Source organism: Daphnia pulex, chromosome 1 (genome assembly GCF_021134715.1).
Source record: "Daphnia pulex isolate KAP4 chromosome 1, ASM2113471v1".
NCBI lineage: Eukaryota > Metazoa > Arthropoda > Branchiopoda > Diplostraca > Daphniidae > Daphnia > Daphnia pulex.
Window position 1 is genome coordinate 1 of NC_060017.1, and position 27,773 is coordinate 27,773.

General features: G+C 38.5%; 6 protein-coding genes and 1 long non-coding RNA gene across 15 annotated transcripts; 5 read left to right on the forward strand and 2 right to left on the reverse strand.

Moving 5' to 3' along the window:
* Window positions 1–10,895: 10,895 nt before the first annotated feature.
* Window positions 10,896–12,422, forward strand: LOC124194901. Its single transcript, XM_046589659.1, has 5 exons — window positions 10,896–11,164; window positions 11,226–11,396; window positions 11,455–11,643; window positions 11,703–11,841; window positions 11,917–12,422. The coding sequence occupies exons 2-5, from the start codon at window positions 11,349–11,351 to the stop codon at window positions 12,036–12,038; spliced, it is 498 nt and encodes a 165-aa protein (XP_046445615.1). The 5' UTR covers window positions 10,896–11,164; window positions 11,226–11,348; the 3' UTR covers window positions 12,039–12,422.
* A 274-nt stretch (window positions 12,423–12,696) lies between these two features.
* LOC124206286 (protein RER1-like) lies at window positions 12,697–14,254 on the forward strand. 2 transcript variants are annotated; one of them, XM_046604052.1, is made up of 6 exons: window positions 12,697–12,957; window positions 13,172–13,263; window positions 13,412–13,516; window positions 13,588–13,687; window positions 13,742–13,962; window positions 14,018–14,254. In XM_046604052.1, the coding sequence occupies exons 2-6, from the start codon at window positions 13,186–13,188 to the stop codon at window positions 14,114–14,116; spliced, it is 603 nt and encodes a 200-aa protein (XP_046460008.1). In that variant the 5' UTR covers window positions 12,697–12,957; window positions 13,172–13,185; the 3' UTR covers window positions 14,117–14,254. The 2 variants fall into 2 exon arrangements, with proteins under 2 accessions (XP_046460008.1, XP_046460096.1); XM_046604140.1 differs by lacking the exon at window positions 12,697–12,957 and having other exon boundaries at window positions 13,166–13,217.
* Window positions 14,255–16,215: 1,961 nt separating this feature from the next.
* LOC124190556 (cyclin-dependent kinase 5 activator 1-like) lies at window positions 16,216–18,873 on the forward strand. 2 transcript variants are annotated; one of them, XM_046583332.1, is made up of 3 exons: window positions 16,216–16,534; window positions 16,633–17,621; window positions 17,697–18,873. In XM_046583332.1, exons 2-3 carry the CDS (start codon window positions 16,833–16,835, stop codon window positions 18,021–18,023), a joined length of 1,116 nt encoding a protein of 371 aa, XP_046439288.1. In that variant the 5' UTR covers window positions 16,216–16,534; window positions 16,633–16,832; the 3' UTR covers window positions 18,024–18,873. The 2 variants fall into 2 exon arrangements, with proteins under 2 accessions (XP_046439288.1, XP_046439370.1); XM_046583414.1 differs by having other exon boundaries at window positions 16,788–17,621.
* A 105-nt stretch (window positions 18,874–18,978) lies between these two features.
* On the reverse strand, window positions 18,979–22,668 carry LOC124190357 (leucine-rich repeat flightless-interacting protein 2-like). 4 transcript variants are annotated; one of them, XR_006872994.1, is made up of 12 exons: window positions 22,461–22,644; window positions 21,955–22,139; window positions 21,761–21,893; window positions 21,527–21,696; window positions 21,293–21,439; window positions 21,099–21,215; window positions 20,900–21,038; window positions 20,442–20,612; window positions 20,268–20,350; window positions 20,094–20,198; window positions 19,852–20,023; window positions 18,979–19,482 (listed from the first exon to the last, which is right to left on the reverse strand). XR_006872994.1 is itself a non-coding variant. In XM_046583081.1 (12 exons), the coding sequence occupies exons 3-12, from the start codon at window positions 22,045–22,047 to the stop codon at window positions 19,372–19,374; spliced, it is 1,269 nt and encodes a 422-aa protein (XP_046439037.1). In that variant the 5' UTR covers window positions 22,048–22,139; window positions 22,254–22,392; window positions 22,461–22,642; the 3' UTR covers window positions 18,979–19,371. The 4 variants fall into 4 exon arrangements, 3 of the variants coding, with proteins under 3 accessions (XP_046439037.1, XP_046438977.1, XP_046439122.1); XM_046583081.1 differs by lacking the exon at window positions 19,852–20,023 and adding an exon at window positions 22,254–22,392 and having other exon boundaries at window positions 22,461–22,642; XM_046583021.1 differs by lacking the exon at window positions 19,852–20,023 and having other exon boundaries at window positions 22,461–22,668.
* Window positions 22,669–23,267: 599 nt separating this feature from the next.
* LOC124199357 lies at window positions 23,268–23,706 on the forward strand. Its single transcript, XR_006876821.1, has 2 exons — window positions 23,268–23,541; window positions 23,609–23,706. It is a non-coding gene; the product is annotated as an uncharacterized LOC124199357 (long non-coding RNA).
* A 966-nt stretch (window positions 23,707–24,672) lies between these two features.
* On the forward strand, window positions 24,673–27,584 carry LOC124198912 (NADPH:adrenodoxin oxidoreductase, mitochondrial-like). Of its 4 annotated transcripts, none has more exons than XM_046594972.1 (9): window positions 24,673–24,964; window positions 25,035–25,096; window positions 25,179–25,335; window positions 25,405–25,620; window positions 25,685–25,774; window positions 25,837–25,939; window positions 26,005–26,361; window positions 26,425–26,658; window positions 27,386–27,584. In XM_046594972.1, the coding sequence occupies exons 1-9, from the start codon at window positions 24,818–24,820 to the stop codon at window positions 27,397–27,399; spliced, it is 1,380 nt and encodes a 459-aa protein (XP_046450928.1). In that variant the 5' UTR covers window positions 24,673–24,817; the 3' UTR covers window positions 27,400–27,584. The 4 variants fall into 4 exon arrangements, 3 of the variants coding, with proteins under 3 accessions (XP_046450928.1, XP_046450916.1, XP_046450935.1); XR_006876755.1 differs by having other exon boundaries at window positions 24,679–24,964; window positions 26,425–26,973; XM_046594960.1 differs by having other exon boundaries at window positions 26,425–27,584.
* On the reverse strand, window positions 26,733–27,572 carry LOC124199275 (protein canopy homolog 3-like). The gene is made up of 4 exons (XM_046595094.1): window positions 27,355–27,572; window positions 27,159–27,293; window positions 27,012–27,096; window positions 26,733–26,951 (listed from the first exon to the last, which is right to left on the reverse strand). Exons 1-4 carry the CDS (start codon window positions 27,570–27,572, stop codon window positions 26,784–26,786), a joined length of 606 nt encoding a protein of 201 aa, XP_046451050.1. The 3' UTR covers window positions 26,733–26,783.
* Window positions 27,585–27,773: the final 189 nt, after the last annotated feature.

A 27,773-nucleotide genomic window follows, 5' to 3' on the forward strand; every position in this document is an offset into this window, starting at 1 on the left:
TTAAACTATTCATTGCTCACGCAACCCTCTTCTTGGGGGAAAGAATTTTTTCTTGCGAACTTTTCATTGCTTACGCAATTTAAGCAATATTCCTGATTGATTATCTCTCATTCATTCTCACGTTGCTCACGCACTTATACTCTTTGAGAACATGGCTTTATTAGACTCTCCTCATTTCTTACGCAATTGATTTACATCTAAAAAACAAAACCCTTAAATTTATAATTTATTTTTTAAAGAACGTTATTACTTGACTACCAATGTCTAGCTAAGATAACCCACATAATCAATTTTTTTTTTCTTTTTTAGGACTACGATGATGATGGAGAGGTCACAAATAAGACGGAGATAAGACAATGGAAAAGAAAGGACGTGTTAGCTCGCAGTTGCATTATGGCAACGATCACAAGGGAGATTAAACAAAACCTTTACACTCCTCCCTACTAACACGGCCCATCCACTTTATGTAAGATGTAGGTAAATATGGGATGAATAGATCCAGGTTGCAATTGGGGGGCGGTAGTATAGCGTAGGTATAAATTTATTCGGATCTAGGATGGGATCAAATAAAGAATATTCATCGTAGATCCACCAGCGTATATTCATTAATATACTGATTGTACGTCAAAGTAATATACCCGGGGTATGATTTTGTTGATATACCATTTGGTACATACACAGAATGTGCATCACAGTATAACAATATTAGGTACACAGTGGACGAAAAAGCTAAAAAATACCTCAATTTCCATTACTCCCAAACATTTGTTGTAGTAGTTTTAATCTGGGTTGAGACTTTTAGCTTTTATTTTCTAACAGAAATCATATCCAAAGATGGATGTTACTTAGGTATACTGTGTATACACAAACCGGTATATTCAAGGGACATACAAATGGTACGTAAGCATTCCATGGATATGCTGTTTGTATCTCCCTTATCCTTGGGAGTACGCTGCAGTCATATCCATGGTACATCGCTGTGTTAGTAGGGCTGGCTTGAATGCAGCCCAAATGTGGACGAAACTGAACTTACATTACCAACTACAAACAGAGGAGCACCTTCACCTCTTATGGCAAAATTACTACGACTTTGCATACACCAAAGGTACTTACACACATGTCTGTGCAGACACCATACAAGCACTAAAGCCAATTTTTTGTTCTTTAGGTGATGACATGCGTACCCACATACAAAAGCTATCTAACATCGCCGACAAACTGAGAGAACGAGATCAGCCCCTCAATGACATCCAGTTAGTGTCAAAAGCCTTGACCACATTGCCAGAAGCCTTCCGAATAGTACGATCAGTATGGGCTGCCGTGCCAGCAGCAGATCGAACACTCGATCACCTACTTCAACGTCTCCTATGCGAGGAAAGCGTCGTAAAATCCTACCAAAAGGCAAAGGCTCCAACTGAAGAAGCCTTTGCTGCAGGAGGTAGTGGAAGATCTGGATTCAGAGGTCGCGGTAGAGGAAGAGGAAACTTTCACGGAACACGTGGAGGTTACGTCGACAAGAAATCAAAGGGCCAATACGGAAGTAACACTGACTTACGTCCACGATGTGAAAGCTGCAGACTTCCTGGACATGAGATGAAAAACTGCTATAAGCTGCATGAATACCCTGACAAGAAAGGAAACAATCCACCGAATCAAGCACTCATCTCATCATCTACTTTTGATCCCCGAAGCGTATTAGAATTCTTTGCAGATTCTGGTGCTACAAAGCACATGTGCGATCAAAGAAGTTTCTTTACCAATTTCTTACCTATTGAACCAGGAAGTTGGACGGTCTCAGGTACAAACACTAGCCATACTTACTCTTTTATCTCCATGTTAATCTATGGTATTAATTGTCATTCAGGCATCGGAGACAAAAAGCTTGATGTACTAGGATCCGGCAGAGTCACAATCTCAGTTGATGTAAACCAAAAGGTGACTTTAAAAACACTACAGGAAGTACTCTACGTACCTGGCCTTGGAGTAAATCTCTTCTCCATTGGAGCCGCAACCGCCAGCGGATTAACAGCAGAATGTAAGGACGACAAAGTATTTTTCATTTCACAATTCATTAATAAAAACATCTACTGATCTCAATCTTATTGAACATTATCAAGGTTCTATTCACCAGAGATGGGGAATTAGTTCTCACTGGTGAACGAAAAGAGAACACCCTATACCAACTTAATTTCAAGCCCGAGATCCAGAAGACTCAAATTGAACTTGCTCGCATATCCATTGACATAGCATTCAATGCCGATCTTCGATCCTCCATCAACATCTGGCATCAACGCCTAGGCCACATTGGATATCACACACTGAAGAAAATGATCCAACAAGATTTGGTGATTGGCCTAAATGTCTCCGGGAATCTTGACATTCCTTCGACACTTTGCTCAGGATGCGAATTCGGAAAATCACCAGATCTCCATTAAGGACGACTTTAGTGGATACTTGACTGTATACTTTATGAAAAAGAAGTCTGAGGGCACTGCCTTTCTTCGCCTCTTTGCAGCGATGGTACTAAATGAAACCGGCAACTACATCCTCACTCTTCGATCCGACAATGGTAGAGCTGAATACATCAACAATGAAAACAAAGGTTAGTCAAACCAAATTAAATCATAGATTAAACAAAAAGTTTAACCTTTTTTTCTTTCTCAGCCTGGTTCGAGAAATGTGGAATCCGTCATGAGACAAGCGCTCCCTACACTCCCGAACAAAACGGTGTAGCCGAACGGACCAATCGAACAATACTAGATTCCGTTCGCTGTATGATCATCTCAAGTGGTCTTCCAGCAACTCTGTGGGCTGAGGCTGTCTCCTACACCACTTATGTTCGCAACAGAGTTCTCTCTCGGACATCCAATATTACTCCCTTCGAGCACTGGAACGGAAGGAAGCCGGACGTTTATCAGATTTACGTATTTTTGGAGCATGGGCCTTCGTACGAGTCCCTCGACCCCCCCCCCCCCCCCGACACAGCAAAACTGGATGCTAGAAGCAAAGAAGGCATATTCGTAGGGCGGTGCAACACTCAAAACGCATCAAGAGTATTCATCCCTGACAACAGAAAGATTGAAGTCAGCAAAGACGTTAAGGTTGATGAGGAAGCCCTCTACCGTGACATGAAGAATCTACCATCCTCAACGGTAACCCCAAGCATTAAACTTTTTTTTTCTTGCGTCATTACTTATATCTTTATCGATTACCATAGCATGAACTGAGAATCACTGACACGGCAGATGAAGAAATGAATGTAGACGAAGCTGAACCACTCGCTCATCCAAATGGTCCTCAATCAGACGAAGCTTCAACTCCGTTTACTGACGCGAATCTCATCGAAGACGTGCCTATCCATGACAATCCAATCGTCAACGAGGAGGAAACTCTTCCTGAAATCATGATTCACGAGGACAAGACTCCTTCCACTACTAAAACTTATCAAAGAGATTAAGACTCTCGTCCTCAACAGCGAGTGCGCCAGTCAACTCGTAAACCGAAGTACAGCGAGAGATTCCTCGAATGGCAACAATCCTTGGCCAAACAAGCAACTTTATCCAGCGTATCAGCCGAAACCCAAGTAGTCAACACTCCTTCTCTTTCACTGGAACTCGAGTTATCTGGAGGCCATCTCCTGTGCTGATTCCGAATACTGGATACCCGCCATCTTTGAAGAATATTGTCACCGGTGAGGAGGCTAACACGTTCGGTTTTGAGAGCGACCTGAAGCTGTTTGGTAAAAGAGAAACAAACAGACTGGAAGTCGCGACTCCACCACCGACACACACACCAACACAGAGAAAAGTCCAACACCGGAGAAACATGCTCACCCTTTTTGTATGTTTCTCGTCCTTGATAACTATTGTTGTCAAGCGTCAGGGAATCGTTAAGTTCTTAGGACTGGGATCGTATGGGAAACGTCGGTCCTGGGACTGCCAAATGTCTGTTCTGGGAACCAATCAATTGCTACGTTATTGAAACGTGACAATATGACTTGCTCCTACAAAACAGCACCTGGACACTCTGTCGACTTCCACCAAACCGGAAGGCGATTGAAGGCAAATGGTCGATGAAATTCAAGCCTGGATTCAAGTCAACATCCACAAGATATAAAGCCCGTTTTGTCATTAAAGGGTACTCGCAAGTATTCGGACTGGATTACACCGAAACCTACGCACTCGTAGCCAAAAATTACTCTTTCCGTCTTATCCTGGCCATAGCTGCTGCAAAAAATATCGAGATGATCCAGCTCGACGTGAAGACAGCCTTCTTATATGGAACGCTGGACGAAGAGATATTCATGAAACAGCCGAATGAACGTCATCCCTGGAAAGGAAGAAGAAGTCTGCCACCTTGTCAAAAGCATCTACGGCCTAAAACAAGCCTCCAGAGTATGGAACATCAAGTTCAATGAACTTATCATTAAGTTTGGCCTAACTAGAAGTCAAGCGGACCCATGCATCTACTACCGACACCTCCGTCTGGGGGAGGCTGTTGAAGAGCTAACCATCTTTATCCTATACGTCGATGACGGACTCATCCTGAGTAACATCAAGTCAATTCTCACAGACATGGTGGAATTCCTCGGTAAAGAATTTAAAGTTCGATCTCTTCCCGCAGATCGCTTCATAGGTTTCGACATTAATCGCAACCGACATCTAGGAACCATTCATCTCTCACAACCGGAATACGTCCAAAAAATTCTAGAGCGATTCAACATGAGCAACTGCAATCCTCTCGCGGTCCCAGCCGATCCATGTGTCAAGCTATCGCCACAAATGAGCCCACAAAACGAAGAAGACAGGAAAGAGATGACCAATTTTCCCTTCATGGAATGCATCGGGTCAGTAATGCACCTCACACATCTAACGCGGCCCGACATTGCATATGCAGTTGGACAAGTATCCAGATATTCGCAGAACCCCGGCAAGGAGCATTGGAAGGCTTTGAAACGTATTCTAGCCTATCTCAAAAAAACAATCAACTTTGGTCTTCTCTTTGGTGGTGGAAGGAGCGAAATATGTGGTTATTGTGATTCGGACTACGCCGGAGATCTGGAGAGCAGAAGATCCACGTCAGGAGCCGTCTTCACTCTGCACAATGGTGCCGTGTCATGGTTCAGTCGGTGTCAGACATTGGTAGCCCTCTCCACAACAGAGGCCGAGTTCATTTCAGCAGCGGAAGGTACAAAAGAAGGGATTTGGCTCAAACGCCTCCATCTCGAACTGGGAGCTACTGAATCGGCAACACCTCTTCGATGTGATAATCAAGGCGCTATTGCACTGATCCATGACCCTGTATTTCATCAGCGCACGAAGCACATGGATGTGCGCTTCTTCTTCATACGGGACGCTCAACAAGAGGGACGAATCAACGTCTCATACATTGAAACTGAATCTCAACTGGTGGACATCTTTACAAGCCCTCGCCGTCCCAAGATTCGAGAAACTACGCAAAGAACTCAACATTTGCGAACTTTCAGAGTAGAACTGTTTGAGGGACGATTATTGCATTTCAGCACTTGGACACTTGACTTGAGGGACGTGTTGTATTCTTTATTTTTCAACTCAAGCGTTCCCCCAACTATGTTGCTGAACCCAACTGTTGCAAAAACCTTTCTCTTCTACTTCTTCTTGTCAAAGTTCCCTTCGTCTGCTATACGACGTCTTTCACACTTCTTCTTCTACTTCAACCACGTTTCGACATATAAGTATTCTGTCTGAAATTGTCATCTGTAAAGTGTGTGTTCTCGTATAGTATACTTTGGTATTAAACTCTCTTTATTTCTATCAAGAGCATGCGTTCATCATTCTTAATTCTAACATATAAACTCTACAGATACGTACCGAAGGATTGGAAATGCGCAATTGTGGCACCTGCCCAAAAGCTAAACAAACGAGCAGAAAGCGCCGACTCATACAGACCAATTTCCCTCACTTCATGTCTCTGTAAAGCTATGGAGAAAATTATTAACAACAGACTGAAGTGGCATCTAGACCGTCTAAACTTACTCCCCAAGGTCCAGACTGGGTTCCGAAGAGGATGCACCACCACAGACAACCTGATCCGGATAGAGTCAGCAATCAAACGAGGCTTCAAAAACAGCCACTCCACCACAGCAATCTTCTTAGACATATCCGAAGCGTATGACAATGCCTGGATAACTGGACTCCTGTTTAAATTAACAAAAGCAGAATTTAAAGGACGCACCCTGTTATGGCTTAAGAACTTTCTCACCGGCAGAAGCATCAGAACCCGGGTAGATGACGACCTCTCTGATGAAAGAGAGATATTCAAAGGAGTACCCCAAGGAAGTGTCCTCAGCCCCCTACTTTTCAACATCATGCTCGCGAACTTTCCAATGCCGGACAACGGATGCGAAATATCCCTTTTCGCCGATTACATCGCGATCTACTACACCGCTAAGACGAAGAAAGATGCAGAGGGACCGCTCCAGGACCTACTAGATAAGATAGAAGAATGGGCCATCAGTTGGAACTTCCAATTCTCCGTGGATAAATGTGCTTCACTAACATTCACAAAGAAAAGGACAAATGAACCAGAACACCGATTTAAACTCAGTGGAGCCGACATAAGTGACGAAGTTCTCCAATACAAATTCCTAGGAATCACATTGGATCAAAAACTCTCATTGGAACCCCACACGATGACAATCATCAACAAGATACAGAAGAGAGCTAACTTAATCCGTACGTTGACATACGGAAAGAATACCTTGAAACTGCCACTCCTTATCCGTATCTTCAAAGCCATGATCCGGAGCGCCTACGACTACGGCTCGTTCGTCCTTGGATCCATGCGTAAAACAAGAAAAAAAAAGTTTAATCAAGCCCGAAATCAGATTCTCCGCATCATACTAGGCTGCTTTAAATCTACCCCAAGAGCTTTACTAAACATGGAAACCGGCATCCACCCAGTTGAGAGTATATGGGAACAACTAGCCTACAGATACCTCATCAGACTTAACGAAAAACCATGGAACCCAGCGTATGACACAGTCCAACAACTAATCAAAGCAACGGCGAAATGGAAACACAACAGCACCCCAGCAGCCATTATCCATCTGAGGAAACTAGACCAGACAACTAAAACCCTCTTCAAATTTCCCGTCTCCCGCCATGGAAACACATTCCCACCAAATACTTCCCTCTTAAGAAAAAAGAAGCACTCAACTCAACTCGAACAGCCCGAATCTTCCTGTCCCTTACTTCATTACAAGACCCCAACCACTTAGCAATCTACACTGATGGATCAGTGTGCGAGTCTTCCAAAACATCCACATGTGCATTCTACGTTCCCCTACATGGAGAAAAAAAGGCCTGGTTCCTTCAAAAACCCACCGACAGCTTTGTCGAAGAACTATATGCCATTAGGCAAGCCCTCTACTACCTGAACGAGCATGATATTCCGTCAGTCACCATCTACACTGACTCCAAATCAGCTGTTCAAGCAAGTTCAAATTTCAAATGGGAAGCAAGTACAGCTGTACCTGAAATAATAAATCAAATTATAAATCTTAATTCATCGGGGACCCAAGTCACATTAATGTGGATACCTTCACATGCTGGGATACCAAGAAACGAAATTGCTGACCCACTGGCCACCGAAATCCGAAAAAAACGAAAAAAGGACCTGGGAAAATACAATCCAAAATAAAATAGACATTAACCAAACTATTAACAAAGTCAAAACTAAATAAAACAACATCACCTTCAAGAAACTGAAAACACAATCAAACAACATGGCGGTGACGCAAAAAAACGAGACTGGAGTCTTACCTTGGCGCATTAACAAGAAACAAAATATCCAAACAGCAATGCTTCGGTTACGCAGCGGGCACAATAAACTAAATCACTTCATGGGCAGATTGGACTCCGAAATACCTGATGAATGTCCTCAGCCCAGAACAAGAAGACGCGTCACATGTGCTCCTCTACTGCAAAGAATATTCTGAAGCGAGGGACAACCTCGAAAGGAAACTCCTCCCCCTCAACATCCCGATCGACGTACCGACCCTACTAGGACTGAATGGCTCCATCCCTAAACACACGCAAACGAAAATAGTGGTTTCCGTCATAGCCTTCCTTCTCGAATCACATCTTATTGAAAGAATTTAATTTAACCGTCCAAATTCTTTGTTATTCCCCCTCTCTTTCTCGTGTCTATTTTTTTGCCTTCGTGCTATGTAACTACAACAAAAATTCAATAAATCGAAGCGAAGGTATCTAAGGGACGCCATGGCTTTGATTTGATTTGATTTTGATTTGATTTATTTATAACGCGCATTATCCAAATAAAGTTCTAATGACGCGGAAAGTACAGTCAGGGTAAGAGTCACAGAAAAAGCATAAGACACATCAATCGAAAAGGTGCTTGAATAAAAGAGAACGAAACTTGGGGAGTGTGGTGGCATTACGAACAGCAAGAGGGAGTCGGTTCCAGATGGCAGGAGCGACCTTTGCAAAAGATCGATCACCAAGATTAACATGGCGAGTGCGAGGAAAGCGAAGTAGAGCAGATGAAGATGAGCGTAGGCTGCGTGAGTTTTCAAGAGGAATGATTAGACGAGTCAGGTAAGGTGGTGCGGAGCCATTTAAACAGCGATAGGTCAGGGTGGCAATACGAAAAGTGATGGCGACCCGTAAACTGTCACCAGTGGCAACCAGCCATGGCCAGTAGCACCTACCGTATCAAATCAAAAATATCTTCCACTTTTGATCTCTTTGAGGTATGATGCAGACCGTAGGGAGATGTGACCACAGAATTAATTGTACGGGTATCTTCACTGTGTTATAAATTCGGGACAGCCTTAAGGCGATTTTTTAACTAATTTTAATAATTTGTTGGATTTCCACCAACGACTAAAAGTTTCTTAGCGCATGTATCTGATAGGGTCACTTAATCCACTGAGCCACCTGAAATATCCTTCAACAGATTTCATAACAAACTAAGTTGGAATTATCAATGAGGGAATGCAAGACCCTTTTACAAAATCATCAATTTAGACGTAATGAAAAAACTTTCAGCATGATCAACATTCCACCTCAAAATAAGTGTCGTCAAACTGCACGTAACTAAAAAAGAAGTTAGTAAATCCCAGATATTGACACTTCAACTAGGGCATCTTGTGTACATTATACTGTCCCGATTTTGTGTTATGGGTTTTATCACCAGCAAGCTTCACGATCGATTTTATGCAAATTTATTATTTATTCTTGCATTTCTATGAATGGAATCTAGAGATTCTGTCGAGCTCTTTATTTTAAGACTAAATTCAGCTCAAAATAACCCCTAAATAGTAAATACCTTAATATGGATGGATTTCAAACGTCCCAAATCTAGTTTTTTTCTAAGTCCTTTTTCATAATATATTTTTTGTCATATCTTTAAAATTTGTACAGCTACATTGACATGGTTGTATAAAACGTAGATCCGTTCATTTTCTTTAATTTCAGCAACTTTCCCTTTCAAAAATCGGGTTAGTTTTTCGTTTTTCTATTATACTGAAAAATGTTATTTCGTCCCAAATAAGAAATTTTCGGGCCTGTCCCGAATAAGATGGCCTTCTTTACCCTTTACGTTAGATTTTTTTTTCGCACACTAAATTTATTCATAATTGCACCAAATTGTTACAATTAGATAGCTAATGAAAGATTTACTACAATTTTATATTTTTTTAAATCTTTTATTTCCACCAGAACGTGTGTTTACACGGGTAAACAAATAAAAAACAACAAAATTCAAATAACTTTTTAACATGTTCTGCACGATATTATTCACGGGGATTTCGAACAGAACTATATTGTAATGGCATGAACAGTGCTCACCAACGAAATAACTATTAAAAATTTGTTTGGGGTGAAATGTCTTATTTGACTCTAAGGGTCGCGTCACCATACCATGATGACCATCATACCACGATGTATAATGAGAGGTGGGCAAACTCAGTAGGGCGCCCCCTCTTAAAACTGTGCCATCTTTCTGAAATTGTTTACACTTCTACCGCTAGGTTCTCAAGTGTTAGTGGCCCTGAGATTTGGCGCGAATTATCAGAAGTAAAGCGTCTGCCATTGTTCATTGTTGATAGTAGATTCCATTTCGTTGTTTCAATTCATAATTTCTTTCTTTAACTTGAAAAATGCAAAGAATGTATGGACACGTTAATCACAAAAGAAGATATCCCAAGTGATTCTGAATATCCAGACAACCTTGTAATTCTCAGAGATAAGGGTGGGCTAAAAAAAAGTTACTCAGAATTTTTTTTTTTATTTCTTGTGTTGAGAATTTGCTAATTAAACATTTCGATGGAAATGACAGCTATATCAGGGATTGTTTTGAGTCGGTTATTGAAAAGGTGTCAAAATTCACCCTCTAGGCCTACTCTGTTTGCTGTGAAACACATCAACGTGTGACAATTCCATTTCTAGTTTATGAATACATTGTCCTTCGTTTTCGCTTTCAAGCTAAGTGAAAAAAAAATGAGATGGACGTGGCCAAAAAGTCAAGTAAGCAACACAAGTCAAGAAAATTGTCCAAATTGTGAAAAATCGTAATTTTTATTGCATTTTGTTTGTTGTTACATTTCAAAAGCGAAAAAAACAATCAAGAATTAACAATTATAATGAAAAAAAATTACAAACTAGCATGGTCTTAATTTTATTGTTTCTAAACTAAAACACCCTTTAACCAAGATGCTTTATCCACAATGGTTAAACTTGGCGCCAGATTTCAGGGCCACTAACACTAGAGAACCTAGCGGCAGAAGTGAGAACAATTACCGAAAGTTGGCACAGTTCTTTCCTCTCGCGTTTGCCCACCTCTCATTATACATCGTGATCATACTCTCTATCACTCTCTGGCAGAGTGATAGAGGGAGATGGTGGCGTCGCCCTGTCGAAATTCTCCATAAGGCTAAGTCCGAGGTTTTTCAAGATTTTTTCAATTGTTTGGCGAGAGGCGGTTCAATTGTTTGGCGGATTACACCCTTAGCTTAAACGCAGCGCCGCCACGCGTAGCCTTCAGTCAACATAAGCAAAAATATCATTCTTCATTCCTTTCCACGATTTCCATTGGCTGGTATTATTCAAGGGAATGTCTCTTTCAAATCCGTTGAAATTAAAATCTTCAAGAAAAAGAAAAGGTATGATTTATATTTCAGAAGACAATTTTTGTTTGTTGACCCTATCATTTGTTAATTGCAGCTGTCAGATCAGAAGCCCCTTAAAAGTTGGAGCACTAGACAATCAAACCAGATTACATAGAAAAGTGTCTATAACGGCATCAATGACAAATATGTATGTGTATTGAATAGGAAACACATTTGCATGTGGAATGAAGAAGAATCATACCTCGAAGATGTCAAGAAGCATACAGTAAGTTTTCTATATACTTGTAGTTAACGGGCAAGCAATAATTCTTTTGCATTTAAAGTTTACAACAAATATTCACACTATCCACTCTTCCCCTGGGAAATCATCCAGTGAAAGTTTGGAAGTTGGCTTAACCAAACGGAAGGATGTCAAGCCCAACTTACTAGAACAGGGTGAAACTGTTTCCAAATCCTACCTTGAAAGAGTTAAAGATCAAACAGTTCTGATACTGTTTACATCTAAAAACAAGGTATATCTTTATCAATTTCTAAGAAGCTTAATGCTATTTATATTCTGCATATAATCTAGGTCTATTATGTCCGTCTGACCGGTGATGGCTCACCAGATGGGAATCTTAATTTCTCTTTGATCAAAGGTGCCAACTGCAAAAATGTAGGAATGGCTGTGGTTAATGAAAATGCCAACATTGTCACCATTCTTGTACTATGTATGTTTCTTGTACATGGTGTATATGGTAAAAGAACATGTGATTAAATTATTAAATTTCATTGTTTTACAACAGGGTCTGATGGAGAATTGGTCCAATATTCTGAACAGGGAGCCATCATGGTGGCTTATAACCTAAGTGGGATTTGTCTTACAAGTCCTGTAGCAATGGTCATGTTGGATACGGTGCGGATGTGAGTGAAGAAGGAGCCGTGTTATTGCTGTTTGATTTGAAGTTTGGCATGAGTGTGTCCAATAGAAAATTAAAATTTTTCTGTGATCCACCTCACCTGTATTGCCTACCATTTATTGCTATGAGGAAGTCATGTCAGAGTTATGTAAACTAAATGTTTTGAATGTTTGCTGTGATAAACACGAAGATTCCTTGCCCTATTTAATAATGCAATATGTACATATTCGTTTTCACACAGAGTCTAAGCGATTTCGAAACATACATCTGTCTAGTGATCGAACGCAAATGAAAACTAACAAAAAATTGTCAAGAATACCAAAAAGTGCTGAAATTCAATGTGAAAAAGTCAAAGAAAAAGTAACAGCAAATACAACGAATAAAACTTAAAGTTTGATATTTATTTCATTTCATGAAAAAAGGAAAAATATTTATAAATCATCAACTATTTGCATTATGGTATAATTTGTAGTATAATTTAAGTGTAACTTTACATTTGAGTTTTGTTGCTTTACAGACAGCATGTTGTAATCTTATTTCACGGACTCGCGGGGAAATTTCAGTTTAGTTCTTGGAAAAATCCGCAAGGTGTCACCCTTTTTAAAGGCGGCGGCTCGGACATAGCCTTATGGAGAATTTCCACAGCGCGACGTCACCATCTACCTCTATCACTCTGTCTCTGGTGACGCCAGTTGCCAACTCGCCTTCACGGCTTCACCCCTCCACCCCTCCATCACTTTGCTAGAACTCTGGCCGGGGCAACAGCCCAATTTCCCGGCCATGTGTTTACAGCAGCCCTCACCATTACATTACAGGACACACAGCGTGCACACAGTACCATCGTACCTATCGAAGAATAAAGTGTCATGGCTGCCTAAATTAAAAAAAACCTTAATAATTCTTTCTTCTGCAACGTGTTGTTTCTAGGTAAATTACAAAATCAAAGTTTAAAATAATTTCTAAGAGTGATTAAACTGGATTTGCTATTCACGAATTCGAAGAATTTTGAAACTACAGTGTCGTTAATAAAATTAATGAACGTGCGTCTCAGCCAATCCCCCCCCACACACACACACACTCTCTAAAATGACGTGTCGAGCTGTCGGCTAGAATGATTCAATATCCTTAAACTTATTTCTAGGATATTCCGCTGTTATGATGATCCCTGACCAAGGAGCTGATTCAAGGCAAAGTCCTAATCTATTAATGCAGTTCTTTAAGAGGCTGGGACAAGTAATAAATTGTTTTACATTCTTATACTTTTTATTTTGGGTTGGTATTTAAATTACAAATAACTTTCAATTATTGCATTGAAGGCACTGTCTAGTTAACACAAGATGTAGATAAAAGGTTATGTAATATGAAAAATTGTAATTTTTAGTCCTATCAGTCTCTTTTGGATAAGTCGACTCCTCATCCAATGTCAAGATGGATCTTCACTTTTCTATTGATAACACTATTTTTGGCAAGAGTTTTTTTCAGCAAGGTAAGTGAGAAAACCCTTCTTTGAACCCTTCTTTAAATCCATAACTGATGAATTTTCTCTTTTGTGTATAGGGATGGTATATAGTCACCTATGCATTGGGCATTTACCATTTGAATCTATTCATTGCATTTCTCTCTCCTAAAATTGATCCTGCTATGTCTGATTTTGAAGGTAATTTGTTTTCCTAAAAGAAAAATATCATTTTTATTGAACTTGTTTGTTTAGAGTCAGAAGATGGTCCTGAATTGCCAACAAAAGTTAATGAAGAATTTCGGCCATTTATCAGACGACTACCAGAATTTAAGTTTTGGTATTCAGTCTCAAAATCAACTGTTATTGCTGTGTTTTGCACTTTCTTTGAAGTGTTTAATGTCCCTGTATTTTGGCCTATACTTGTGATGTACTTCATCACACTTTTCTGCCTCACTATGAAACGCCAGATAAAGGTGATTTCTCATACATAATTATAGAATATGTCAACTAATATCATCTCTTTTTCAGCATATGATTAAATACCGTTACATACCATTCACCCACGGAAAACCCAAGTATCAGGTAGATAACAACAAAGGGTTTTCGGGAAATATCCCTAAAAAATAGAAGAACCTGCTATCATCTAAATTGATGAGTGAATGTTTGTCAAAAATTCTGTACTGAAAATAGAGTAATATTGTTTTTCTTTGTTTTTTTTTTGTTATGGATTTCCAAAATCTTATGATAAAATCGAGCAGAATTCTTGTTTCGTGTTGCATCTTGTTTTTTTTTTTGTTTTTTCTTTGTTTGTTTGTTTTTCAACAATTGAGATCTGGCTGTTAGCTTTCTGCTGAGAGAGGCTGTTTTCATTCTGCTGAACTTCTTAGGGTGTGGACGAAAACTAAACTTGCTTCAAATTCTACTTGCTTTAAGGAAAGTTAATACGTGTTTGGAATTGAAATGTCTTCTTCTGCAAGAAAAACGGCTCAGATAGGTTTATTTCTTCCTTTCTTTTCCAGTAAACGTCCACCCGATATGCCTTAAACAGACAAAATATATGAGTTTCATAAGAAGAATATGAAATAAACAAAGGTCAAATGTTTTATCTGCATAACGAAGGTAGGGAGTTAACCACAATTTTTTCCCCATTTTAAAAATGATTGCATATCATCAAATAATTATTTAAATTCAACTGACTAGTATTAAGTATTAATCAGAGCTATAGAGTATAAACTGGTATAGCCATAGCCCTGGTATTAACTATTCAAATTCAATAGTTCACTTGAGGCTCCATTTTCGGCAACCCTGCCACCAGAGTTAAAAATGATAGATTCGTCCTCGGATTCTTTTTTTTAAGCGGAAAGTAAAGAATAAGTAAATTTTAAAATGCTGCCGCCACCAGAAATAGGCAAAAAGCCTATTTTACAAACTAGCAGGTAATTCGTAAGTGTGCTATTTGTGGTATATGCCCAATGGAGTAGTTGGACATCCTGCGTTGCGCATTCTCCGCAAATTCGAAAATCTCATTTGTGTCCAACTTGATCTGTGTCGCCTACAGCGTCTTATGGAAAAACCAACTTCTTCCCGTTAAAAAAGTTGTTTTCTTACCTATAACTTTGATTTCCCCCCTTTTCTTCCTAACAGTGAATACTTCATTCATTTCTCTATTATATAATTTTTATTTCTATCCCCAATTCCATCTGGTTAATTTTTAATCAATTTTTGTTTGTGACTGGTTTTTTTGTTGTGTCCTGTAGCAGAAGAATTTCGCTCGTAGCGTGGTCGATTCTGTCTAGAAACGTCTAGAAACGTCTGCTACAGGAGACGAACAAAAAAACCAGTCACAAACAAAAATTGATTAAAAATTAACCAGATTGAATTGGGGATAGAAATAAAAATTAGATAATAGAGAAATGAATAAAGTATTAACTGTTAGGAAGAAAAGGGGGGAAAATCAGAGTCATAGATAAGAAAACAAATTTATTACCGAGGAGAAGTTGGTTTTCCCATAAGACGCTGTAGGCGACACAGACCGAGTTGGACACAAATGAGATTTTCGCATTTGCGGAGAATACACAACGCAGGATGTCCAACTACTCCATTGCCCATTAAGAAGACATCAGAAAAGTTGGCCCAACCCAATTCAAAACAAGGGAAAAAGAAAACAAATTTTTATCTATTTGATTTTCGCTTTATTTTCCGCGCTTAAATCAACGATAAATGTTGTTCTTGACTTTGACGCAGAAATTAAAGAACAAAGTACAAAATCGTGCACCTCCGAACAATTGCAACAACTACGGTAAGGCGTCTGGTTAATAAGAAACGACCCCTGAGAAATCATCTCGCCACTTCTGGACCTTCTCTGGTGTCTGGTGGTCAAAGACCAACAATTACTACATGTTTAAATGTTTATAGATTTTTACAAGTCCTTTTCCTCATTTAAATAAAAATCAAAAACCAGAATTTTGATGCCCTTTATTGGGAGATAGCTAAATAAATAAATTAAGTTCTTAGTTTCTTACGTTAATACTTCTTTAAAAAGGTTTCTAAAACGCAAAGTACGAGACGCATTAAAAAAAAAATACGCGAGCATTTTCAAAGAAATACAAAAGAAAGCTCCACTGCTCCAGTGTAGCTGGACTTAAGTCAGCTTGAAATTTGAGTTGAAATCAGAAGAGGCTAGAAATCTAGATTGAATCAAATACTATAAACGTGTAGGCCTATTTGTGCATTAGCCTACTGCTGGAATTATCCGTGACCAAAGCTGCGCACGCTCCCACTGAATCCGTCACCATATCCTTAGTGCATTATCGATTTCTGGAAGAGTCGGACACTGCGCGTGAGTGCCCCAAGATATGTGAATTCGTCTCTTTGACAACCTAGCCCTGAACGCATGCGTTCAAAAGTAGCCTAGTCTTCTGCCATGTCACCCCCTGCAAAGACAGCGTTTGCACCCCTGCTATACACGAGTTGAATTATTGCAGTGCTTCGCCTTTCAAGTTCTCGGATGATGTGAAACGTTTCTCGTTTTCCTCATCCAAAACAGTAAGTTGGCTCTTTTTATTTTCATTTCTGGATCGTTTTTGTTTTGTTTTTTTTTCCTTTTCAAGCAACGAATGAACGAATCATTGTTCGAAATTTAGAGAAAAGCACGCGAAAGCACGAGTCGGAACATTTTCGGGTTGTTCGTTCGATATTCTCGTGCAAAGGAGAAAAGAGGGCTACGATCGATATGCGCGAGCTTCTCTTTGCTCCGACATCAGTAATGATTTGATAGCTACGTTCTCAACATTTGCAGAATCATTCAGCCGCTAAAAATTGTGAAGGTTCCTTGTAGAAGATCATGGGAACGGTCATGAGTTTTAATCCTCGTGAAACCCGATCGTCGGTCGGCACGACGTCAGACACTCAAAATCATCTTCGTCACAGCAAAGACGCCATTTTGCAATCAACCACCAGTCAAATGGATCACGCCATCAATAAATCTCTTGTCGCAATCATCCGCGATGAAAACGACATTCGAGACGGGCAGCTCGAACGCAATTTTCGTAAGTCGTCCATGTTTATCAATTCGCTCAGTTGGAAGCGACTTTCCAACCCGGCTTCTCAGAAAAAAAAGATGGAGGTTCACAACGCCACAATCTCGAATCGTGTCTCCGTTTTGCGAACACCATTAGACAACGTCCACTCCATGCTAGATAACAATAAAAACATTCAAAAATCGTATTACACGTTGAAAGCTAACGACTACTTTGAACCGACATTTCAAACGAAAACAACTATTCGTCCACCCTTGACGCTGTCGGTAACGCCATTCGAGTCGAAGAGTTCGTGCAATCACAACCGGAAAACAGACAAAAATTACGTGACTCAAGATCAACTGGAGCAAAAAACACAAAAATCCACCAACGCTAACGCCAACAGGAATAATAATAACCGAGCGGTCGCTCACAGCAAGCCCAGCGTCAACAAGACTAAGAAAACGGTGGTTCAAGCATCGACTTCCGAACTTCTTCGCTGTTTTGGAGTTTTTCTGTTCCGTCGGTGTCACCGACTGAAAGATTTTCAAGCCGCAGATGCCGTGATGTGGCTCAGAATGGTGGATCGCAGTCTCTTGTTGCAAGGCTGGCAGGTAAAAATAAAAATTTAGAGAGATTTTTCACAGATTCAAGGACAGAATAACAGTTTACAAATTACACATTTTCAGGATATTGGCTTTGTTAACCCTTCGAACGTCGTGTTCGTCTACCTGATTGTTAAACAAATAGTGACCGAGAATGTCGAATCGGAGCAGGAACTGCAGTCTATCGTCCTCACGTGTTTGTACTTGTCCTACTCGTACATGGGCAATGAAATTTCGTATCCCCTGAAACCGTTTCTTGTCGATTCTGATCGGAGCCGCTTCTGGAGCCGTTGCCTCTTCATTATAGATCGACTTTCAAGTGACATGTTGCGACTCAACTCAGAACCAGCATTTTTTACCGAAGTCTTTAGCGAGCTGAAATCTTATGGCACTACTCCATTCCAGTCCTAAACACGGGATATCCATTACTCTTATTGATCTCACCTGTGAGTTTGTGATGTTTTCATTTGGACGTCGGGATCCACTTTCGTGTCCGTGTCCACTGTCGACTGTTTCATTGTAATCATCATCACATCATGATTACCCGCTTGTTTGTAAATGGAAAGATGACTCTGTCTGAACGTGTGATTCGCTGCAGTTAATTTGTTTCATACTAGGTTAATATTTACTTCAATATTGTTCTTTCCATGTTCATATTTGCAGTACACAATAACTAAATAGCTGCAGATAAATTGACAGCTATAGCTAGGATCAGTTTGATTGCTGGATTGTGAATATTCTACAACTCTATACGATTCTAGAGAACAATTATGTAACATTGCGTATCAAACTGATTTTAGCGTCTAATTTAAGTTCCCATTGGTTTATAAACAGGAATCCTTTTGACCGATGCGTCGCAATCTCTTTGATCTCTATACTTGGCGATATAGTCTAACAAACAACTTGTTTCTTTACATTATTGCAACTGTTTATTGTTTTCAACAAACTGTGTAATGGTTACTGGTCGCCAAGTTTAAAAATTTGTATAATAGTTTGATTGGTTGAAGGACTTTGTTCTTGAAGCATCTCCTTTATGCATAATTAATTGTCATACAGTATAAACGTGTAACCATTGAACGTGTAGACTTAACGCAAGACATTTAATTTAACTTGAATTTAACCTTTGATGATTCTACAAAATATTCGAATCAATTCACCCAATGAACATTCGACCCGTCAGAATTTTCGCAATGGTTTTTCTTGTAATACAGACAACTATGTACTACATTTCCGCAAAAAATACATCTTACTTTAAGTTCGACGCACCTGAAACCACTTAATTTCACAATCCTCCCGCTGACAAACTCCATAAACTGAGAATCACTGTTTTTTGTTTTTTTTCAAATAAGTTTAATGTATCAACAAGTTAATTTCGTTTTTCTATTTAGAATGTTCATTGCATTTTCATGTCACAAGCCGTACAATAGCAATACCACTAGTTTTTAATTGGTTAAAACATGCTTGCAAGGTTAAACAAAAGAAAATGGTACTCTCTTCTTCTACAGACAATCAGCAACTAAGATCTGCTTCAACCGATTCAATTAAGCAACACACTCTCTAGCACACGGTAAATGACGTAAAGAGCACTGGCGAATTAAATTAAATGCGTCGACATGGGATAATTCGACAATACAGATTTCCTCGCACACAATCAATATGGGGAAGCGTAGCCCCGAGCAACGGCGTTGTTTTAATTCCATCTCCAGCGGAAATAAATAACGAGTATAAGGCTAGGTAATAAGATGTAGAAAAAATGAATTTAAATTTCTTTCAAAAGAGCTGATTTTGCGGTTTTCAGTTTATCTAGTCGTCGCTGTAAATGGTTGTGTGATGTTTCAAGTTCTTCCATTTTGGTCTGAGTTTCTCTTAACTGAAAAATAGATTTAAAAAAATATATTATTCAATTTAGTATTATATAGATTGCACGTTGGTACGATTTCCTATAACATTCAGTTGATTGGGTCAGCAAACAGCATTCTCTTTCCCTTTATCAATCAACCATACACTAAAATTTGCAATAGGACATAAAATTGGATCCATACCGGTCTACTAATAGTTAAAAACTACTAATGTCCAGTATTCAAACAAGTGCGATGCAACCTCCAACTTGGTGCTGAATGCAGCGTTAAAAGTTAGTGCAATGTTTTCTTTCATTGTGGTACTAGTTCGGTAATAGTGATAGGTTAAGTCTCAAAATACGTTCATTCCCATGCGAGCGTCCCCCTTCATCAGATCCCACCTTGAACGTAATCCTACATCGTGACAGTCCATATTTTCTTAAAATGGGCAATGAAACTATTCACGGTTGAGCGAAAGTAGGTTTATCGCCCATGTTTCAGCTTATCATACTGGCGCTGCAGCGTACGACGCGCCGTATCCGTTTCATCAAGGAGCTGTTTGACCTCTCGTAGCTAAGATCAGCGATGCAGGCTGAGGTAATCGGCCACAAAAAACAGGGAAAATATTAATGATACACCTTACCTCTCTTTGAAGTTTACGTTTTTCCACTTTTAGTTCATCTTCAGATTTTTCTAACGTTTCAGCGGTCACTCTAAAGCGAGTAACTTGTGTCTCCAGCCGAGCAACCTTTGAATTTACCAAGAATTTACCAAGAATCATAAATAGAAAAGGGAAATGAATCAATAGAGAACATACCGTTGCTTGAAGAGTTGCGATTTCTTGATCTGCTTTCTGAAGCTTTATTTTGTAGTCATTAACCTGTTTGGCAACTGCTTCCTCTGTGTACATAGAACAATAAAAACAAAACATTTAATGTAATCTCACGTTACAGTTAGGTTAATTGAAAATTCTAGCAAACAATTAACTCACTCTGCCATTCTGAAAGATCGCCGATTGGACCGTTAGGTAATCCAGGAGCGCTAGAAATCGGCCTATCTCGATACATGGATTTTGTGCGTTCCTCTTCTAAATCCAGTTTAACACGCCTCAGCTGATCACATAACTCGTTTTTCTCTTCAGTCAATCTCCGTATCCGTACATCTAAACAAACATTAATTCACATGTTTAATTATATAACCAAGTATACCTATATCGATAAACCATAATGTGTGCACGTTTTTCAGATTAATAAAGTATTTTATGCTTTTATTTTGTTATTTGAAGTTTAGGATAGATAACATTGTGTGCAGCACAAGTCTTCCTGGAAACAACAGCTATCTTTCTTTATATATACATATTTTATATTTTAATTATATATTTTAATTATATACATAAATAAAATTAAAAGAAATAATAATAATAATAATCATAATAATAAGAACAATTACCGAGTGATCCATCACCCGCCTTTTCCAATAAAGAAGCTACATCAGTGGAAACTAAGACTTTCTTTGGAGTCTTTCGTACAGCAGTGGTCGTATTTTCATCACTATCCTCATCTTCACCGACAATGACTAATCCATGTTCCTAAAAACACAACCAGAATCAAACTAAAATACTTTAAGCACACATTTTGGTAGGACAAACCTGAATCATTTTATCACGTTCCTCAAGAATATAGCGGTTGTAATTAAGCTCTTGCTGAATTCTCATCATTTCCCTCTTCGAATCTTCACATTCGCGATGCTTGTCTTTGTGTTCTTTCTACACATCACAATAAGGATATTATTAACTGTGGTAATAATAACGTATAAGTATGTAAACAGCAATAATAATATTACCTGAAGGAGTGCATAAGCTTCATCCATATCTTCTATTTTGTCTTTGAATAGCTCCACCTGATACATCAATGAAGCTTTTTCATTATCAGATTGGGCATTCTGAACCATTGCTTTTCGGAACTTTTCTTCCAATTCCTTGAGTTCTTGCTATAATTTAAAAAATATACAAATTATAAACTTGGTATTAGGTATAGAGAAATTGGTTGTCTTTCATAAGAAACTAGTAGAAGGTACCCTAAGATCTCGTAATGTCATTGACTGGCCAGGATTTTCATCAGTTGAGTCTTCTGAACCACGGCGACTGGATTGAAAGCTACCAGTACTTCCAAGTATTGGTCTGTTATTCCCTGCTAGAGGTACACCAGTGCTAACAGTTCTACTAACTGGTATCTTTGGGTTTATATCTAATTAATGAAATGGTATATGATGTTCAAACTTCAAGGGAAACAAGTTAACCAAAAGTCATACCCATGCTACTGTCTGCAGTAAACTGGCGATCAGCATTTTCTTCCATTTCTTTCTGCTGCTTTTCAAGTTCTCTCATACGAATGTCACGTGCTTCAGCTCTGGCCAGTCGTCTTGCAACAAGCCTAGACTCTGCCTATAAGATTTCAATTTAGATTGTTTCACCTTTATAATGTTTTAATTAGTTATGTAAAAACCTCTTTAGCAATCTGATCCAGAGCCTGTTCTTCTGCAGAATAATGATTTCCTGCCACACGTTTTCTACTACCAATATTACCAACACTATCCATTTTGATTTTGAATGTTTACAGACAGATAGAATTTAGTTGAACTTATTGTTTAGAAATAGGCAACCAGGTGAGCATTGCTATATTTCCAAGACCTGTAAATGTAATCAAAAGAATATTATAAGCAACAGATGATAAATCACAAAAATTGTAATCAAACAGTTAATAATCTGTTTCTATTTTAATAGAAATGTAAAAGATGTTTATACTATTAACTGGTTTCAGAATAAATTGTTTGCAGCTAAAGTACTTTGCTTTACAATGTTGTTAATAGTTATCTATCTTGGTCTATCTTCTAATAACTTTTCCAAATGTGCAGTATGCCACTGTTGTATCAGTTGTATCATGCTTGAGATTTGATTCATTATAATGTGCATTACAGATTTTCATGAATTAATGAGAAATTCGATAGTTACCCGAATAAATGTTTATAAAGTGCCGTCAATATTTTGTTCTCAATTTTGTTCTCAATAATAATATTTGACAAGAGTCACAAACGGAATTGGGCGTTGATATGATGATATTACTACTAAGGCTATTCACATACACAGCGACATGGTAGATGGAGCCATCTCACATTCTCACCCTCCCTAAACGGAGAATGCTGCTGAGAGCGCCTACTTTTAACTGGTTGCAGGTTGCTTCATGAAGTTGGCCATATGTTCACCTGGTAAATGTTTCAGCTTTTCAGCTCCTCAAAGAACGACGTAAAAGAGATAATGTAAAAATTTCAATCCCAATTATCTACGTCTTTAAAAATGAAACAAAAAACAAAAAAACAGAAAGTTCTTAGAGGTAAAAATGCGATGTGATTATTATGTCCATATTACACAGTTGAAGAATATGAGCGCATCGAGCGAAAGTTAATCATTAGCGGCCTGCGCTGTTGGTAGCGCTTGTGCTATTGCGAAATATTTAACCTAATTATTTTCGCGTAGATAGCCAGTAGATAGCCGCCTGTATCGGCGGACGATGGGCGGCGTTCAGCGATAAAAAAGCGGACGGACCCGCCGTAAGAGCTAAAATAACGGATCGCTACTCGTCCAACTAGTCGCCGCAATCGTTTTTCTTATGTCGCTAAAAAGTGGTACTAACGGATTGCCATAGGATTAGGCCATTTGGGGTATGACATGGCCAAAAAATAATTATGTCGGAAAAAGTCCGATTTTTCGGCGAAATTTAACCATTTTAACCATTTTAAAAATTAACGGTTAACCGTGGTTAACCCCCAAAAAATAAATCTTAAATGGTTTAACCGGTTAAGAACGGTTAAACGCACACCTCTGGTTTGATAACTCTGCTTATGATAACTATTAGCTATTAGTTAAAAAAAGAGAAGAAGGCAATAATAGTAAGCTAAAACGGAATCAGGACACCATAAGTTTTTTTTTTTTTCTATTAACATTTAAAAACAGGTTGGTCCTAGTTAGAAAGTAGAAACTGCGGTAAATTCCCGCGGGTTAAATCAGGACAAGAGAAATCATACGTTTTAAACTGGTATAATAGATACGTTGTATATTTGCACAAAATAAAGGTTGTACCTGTTTTTGTTTTTTTTTTTAAGTAAGGATATAATACTTTCACAGCTCTGGCAGAGTCATCAAACAAGTTAGATGACTCTGGCTCTGCTGGGGAAAGTTTTAACTATTAACTTGGCATCAGCAAACTCCTTCCGAAACACGGGCGTCCCTAAACTGCGAAAGCGAAACGCGAAACGCGAAACGCCTAAAATGCGGAAAAGCTGTGCGAAACGGACCAAAATTTTGGGACCGTTTCGCGGGACCAAATGCCGGAGGGCATACTAAAGAGCGAAACATCTTGCGAAACAAAAAGTTTTCCTTTTCTCCACAGAGGTCCAAATTGACGGAGATTACCGCCATTTTTCATTGTCTCCTGCTATGATGAGGCATTAAAGGAGGAAGGGGGGCAATCAAATTCGATTTCTTCGCCACTACCCCTGTATGTTTTCATGCGCATTTTACGATTATTAAACTAATGAAAGACATAGAGCAGCACGTTATGGTGATATTTTTAAATAATAAAATATTAGGTAATGGCCCAGGGATTATACATTACATTAAATAATTTAAATCAACCAGTAGGTACGTGCACAAAGAAAGAATCGGCCATAACAGTATGAGTGCCTTATATCAAGCTAAAAATCAAAGCTACCATGTTCCAAATCAAGCTAAAATTTAATCAGCTAAAACTTTCCTTAAAATTAAGAATGTTAATCTGATTGATACTGATACATGGAAACGAGAAGTTCCATTAATTTTTTTTATACCAATCTTCTAATTAAAAACACCTATTGCATATTGCATTCAAGGTATTTCGTATTCATGGTCAACACACAAATAGACCAGCGGAGAGCGGACCAGCCATAAGGTGCGCGAAACTCGAAGTCTCGAAAATTTGAAACTCTTAACAAATTGTTTGTTGACGGCGTCCATTGTCGTCTGCTACCAAGACGTTTACGCTGCGACGTTTCGCACACACCGATTTCGCAGTTTAGTACGGACCCAAAGACTAAAATGCGAAACAGGGTCCCAAAATTTTGGTCCGTTTCGCACAGCTGTTTCGCATTTTAGGCGTTTCGCGTTTCGCTTTCGCAGTTTAGGGACGCCCCCGAAACACCCGACAGATGCATACTTACTTTCCTACTGTTTATTAACATCCAAACTCTTCCCTCCTGAAAGTCTTCTGCTTTGATTTTGGTGTTCAAAGTTTGTTTTTGTTATTTTTGAACATATTTCGTACCCGTACACGTAAAATGTGGAGTAGGACGACAAAAAATATCAAGAACGTTGTAAGTTATTTCAGAACTGTAAATTTCTCATCTCAAGTAGTCTGTCATCAAAAAGTATGCATTGTTGGAAGTGGACCTGCAGGATTTTACACTGCTCAACATCTTCTTAAGGTCTTGATTCATTTATTTTTGCTAACCATAGCAAGTGGTTACATTGGTAATTACAGTTTTTCTTATATAGAATTGCCCAACCCTTGAAATAGATATGTTTGAAAAGCTACCTGTGCCTTTTGGATTGGTCAGGTAAAATTTGATAGTTTTTTTATTCATCAACTCGAAATTGTATATTTTTATTATTTTATTGATTTTTTGTTTGTTTTTTTAGATATGGGGTAGCCCCAGATCATCCTGATGTGAAAAACGTGATAAATACATTCACAGCTATTGCCAAGTCTGGTAGGCTACAGTTTGTTGGAAATGTTACAGTTGGAAAAGATGTTACCCTAAATGATTTGAGAAATGCTTATGATGTAGTGGTTTTGGTAATAATGTTAAAAATCAACAAAGCAGATTTATTTTTATAATAAGAACTAATAACTCAATCCACATAGGCTTATGGTGCTGCACAAGACAGGTGGTTAGGCATTTCTGGAGAAAATTTATGTAATGTTGTGTCTGCAAGAAAATTTGTGGGGTGGTATAATGGGTTACCTGAAGAAAGCCATCTTAAGTTTGATTTGGATGCTGAAACAGCTGTTATAATAGGACAAGGAAATGTTGCATTGGATATTGCCAGAATACTTCTCACTCCAATAGATATGTTAAAGGTAATGTATTATTGAAACATTTTAAACTATCTGAAAAATTAACATTATGTTTTATTTTTCCCAGAAAACTGATATTGCTCAACATGCTTTAGAAGCTCTTAGCCAAAGTAAAATCAAAAATGTTAAAATTGTCGGAAGACGAGGACCTTTGCAGGTGAACTTTTGTCTTGTACAATAAATGTAAATCGCATTTTTTTGTAATTAGTCTCATTTTAGGTCGCTTTTACCATCAAGGAATTGAGAGAAATGATTAAACTTCCAGGAAATTCCTATCGGATTCATCTTGAAAATCCGGAATTTATCGATGCATGTCTTCCTAGTATAAAACAAAAATAATTTGTCACAACAGAATATTTAATTAGTATGTCTTGTTAATAATTTCAGAAACCTCTAGGCCTAGAAAAAGACTCACAGAATTGATGCTGCAATCTTCCAGTATAAAGCGATCAGAAGAGGACTCGTCAAAGCAATGGGAGTTAATTTTTCATCGAACTCCGATAAAAATAGTCGGAGACTCAAACGCGAATAAAGTTAACGGATTAGTGGTAGGCATCAATCACTTGACGGGAGATGACTGGGAGAATCCTCAAGTAGAAGATACAGGTCTTAGAGAAACTATACCTTGTGGAATGATTTTAAAAAGCATCGGATATAAGAGCCTTCCCTTGTCCGATGAACTACCTTTTGACCATGCCAAAGGGATTATTCGCCAAACAGAAGGAAGAGTAGAAGGAATGCAAGGTGAAAAACTGAGACCGATATGTGCAAACAAAAACTAATGATTTTATTTGCGACTTTTTTCAGGGGTATTCTGCAGTGGATGGGTGGCAAGCGGACCTGTTGGAGTGATAGCATCAACTATGCAAAGTGGTCATGATGTCGGAAAGAGAATTATTGAAGATTTAAAAAATGGAATTGTTGGAACTGGGACAAGGAAACCAGGCCGTGATGCTATTTTATCCCAACTTGAAGCAAGAAATGTTGAACCTGTAACATTTGTAGAATGGGAAGCCTTGGATAACGAAGAGCGTGAACGTGGTAAATATCAGAAAAAACCACGCGAAAAGATAGTTGACGTTAGAGAAATGATAGATATTGCCAAAAAGGGACAATCATAAGTACTGCCTTTATTTAATGAAGCGTAATTTGGACAAATGGCTTGACTATAATTCATTCTTGACTTTTGTTTCACCCTTTTCATCGAGGCATTTTTGTTGGCTTTTGGGCAAAACATGCTGTCGACACAAATAGTTCTGTAAATCCATATTATCTTGTTGGTGGTTGTACCACTCTTCTATTCTTTCTTCATAATCTTCTATTAAAGATTCACACTACAGGAAAAAAATTGTAAAGGTGAATTAATATACATTTACTCTAGACATTATGCTTGCCTGAGTTTTCAGATGGGTAACTTCTGCTGGTGGTTTGTCCCACATCTCATGAGGAATTCCTAAATCAACTTTAACACCTTTTGCACTATTAAAACAATAATTAAATTGTAAAACAAACCCTCTCATGTACTGAATGCAAATACTTACACCAAACCATGGAGTGTTTTAAAAGTTTGGCTCATTTCTTTTGAAAATCTAGATGTATCTGTCCTTTCTTTATGCATTCGGTAATCAAGAATTCTTTCACAAAGTCCTTCAAGAGATTCAACTAATCTAAGCTCCCTGCAAAAGCAACAACATTTATACATTTGTTTTTAAATTTCAGCAGGAGATTATTTCTTACGATTTGATATATTTCTTTTTTGCCTTTTTAGCTTCAATGCTGTAGCCTGTTTCGATGTTTTCGTGGCTTTTACCAGTTTCCTTGAGTCTGTCTTCAAGTTCACCGGCAACTATTTTACAAACTTCACATGGAGTGGCATACTTAACGTCTTCACCAATGGCAAAACTAATAAGAATATAAAAACTGACCAACCAAGAATATCTCAAAAAGAAATACATGAGTAAAACAAATTTCCTGGACCTGTCAAATCAAACTAATTAACGAACGAAGATGTCGTCTGCTCAGTACTCAAACAGAAGGCATTATCGCGGGAAACTGGATTACTTCAGAACTGTAGGATGGTGGCGCTGATTTTTATAACAAGCGCAAAACAATATTTTCCCGAATCCTAAACCTACATCTTATATTAAAACATGTAA

What these genes read in the sequence shown, in the direction of transcription:
- LOC124194901 (XM_046589659.1), top strand. Translation starts at nt 11,349, where the DNA reads ATGTGGAATGAAGAAGAATCATACCTCGAAGATGTCAAGAAGCATACA. An exon ending in TGTTTACATCTAAAAACAAG is followed by an intron (nt 11,644 to 11,702) that starts GTATATCTTTAT and finishes CATATAATCTAG; the next exon opens with GTCTATTATGTCCGTCTGAC. An exon ending in TGTCACCATTCTTGTACTAT is followed by an intron (nt 11,842 to 11,916) that starts GTATGTTTCTTG and finishes GTTTTACAACAG; the next exon opens with GGTCTGATGGAGAATTGGTC.
- LOC124190556 (XM_046583332.1), top strand. Translation starts at nt 16,833, where the DNA reads ATGGGAACGGTCATGAGTTTTAATCCTCGTGAAACCCGATCGTCGGTC. An exon ending in TCTTGTTGCAAGGCTGGCAG is followed by an intron (nt 17,622 to 17,696) that starts GTAAAAATAAAA and finishes ACACATTTTCAG; the next exon opens with GATATTGGCTTTGTTAACCC.
- LOC124190357 (XM_046583021.1), bottom strand. Translation starts at nt 22,047, where the DNA reads ATGGATAGTGTTGGTAATATTGGTAGTAGAAAACGTGTGGCAGGAAAT. An exon ending in TGGATCAGATTGCTAAAGAG is followed by an intron (nt 21,894 to 21,954) that starts GTTTTTACATAA and finishes GAAATCTTATAG; the next exon opens with GCAGAGTCTAGGCTTGTTGC. An exon ending in GGCGGGTGATGGATCACTCG is followed by an intron (nt 20,613 to 20,899) that starts GTAATTGTTCTT and finishes ATGTTTGTTTAG; the next exon opens with ATGTACGGATACGGAGATTG.
- LOC124199275 (XM_046595094.1), bottom strand. Translation starts at nt 27,572, where the DNA reads ATGTATTTCTTTTTGAGATATTCTTGGTTGGTCAGTTTTTATATTCTT. An exon ending in AAAAAGAAATATATCAAATC is followed by an intron (nt 27,294 to 27,354) that starts GTAAGAAATAAT and finishes TTGCTTTTGCAG; the next exon opens with GGAGCTTAGATTAGTTGAAT. An exon ending in TTACCCATCTGAAAACTCAG is followed by an intron (nt 26,952 to 27,011) that starts GCAAGCATAATG and finishes TTTTTCCTGTAG; the next exon opens with TGTGAATCTTTAATAGAAGA.
- LOC124206286 (XM_046604052.1), top strand. Translation starts at nt 13,186, where the DNA reads ATGATGATCCCTGACCAAGGAGCTGATTCAAGGCAAAGTCCTAATCTA. An exon ending in TCTTTAAGAGGCTGGGACAA is followed by an intron (nt 13,264 to 13,411) that starts GTAATAAATTGT and finishes TGTAATTTTTAG; the next exon opens with TCCTATCAGTCTCTTTTGGA. An exon ending in CTATGAAACGCCAGATAAAG is followed by an intron (nt 13,963 to 14,017) that starts GTGATTTCTCAT and finishes TCTCTTTTTCAG; the next exon opens with CATATGATTAAATACCGTTA.
- LOC124198912 (XM_046594960.1), top strand. Translation starts at nt 24,818, where the DNA reads ATGTGGAGTAGGACGACAAAAAATATCAAGAACGTTGTAAGTTATTTC. An exon ending in CTGCTCAACATCTTCTTAAG is followed by an intron (nt 24,965 to 25,034) that starts GTCTTGATTCAT and finishes TTTCTTATATAG; the next exon opens with AATTGCCCAACCCTTGAAAT. An exon ending in GTGCCTTTTGGATTGGTCAG is followed by an intron (nt 25,097 to 25,178) that starts GTAAAATTTGAT and finishes TTGTTTTTTTAG; the next exon opens with ATATGGGGTAGCCCCAGATC.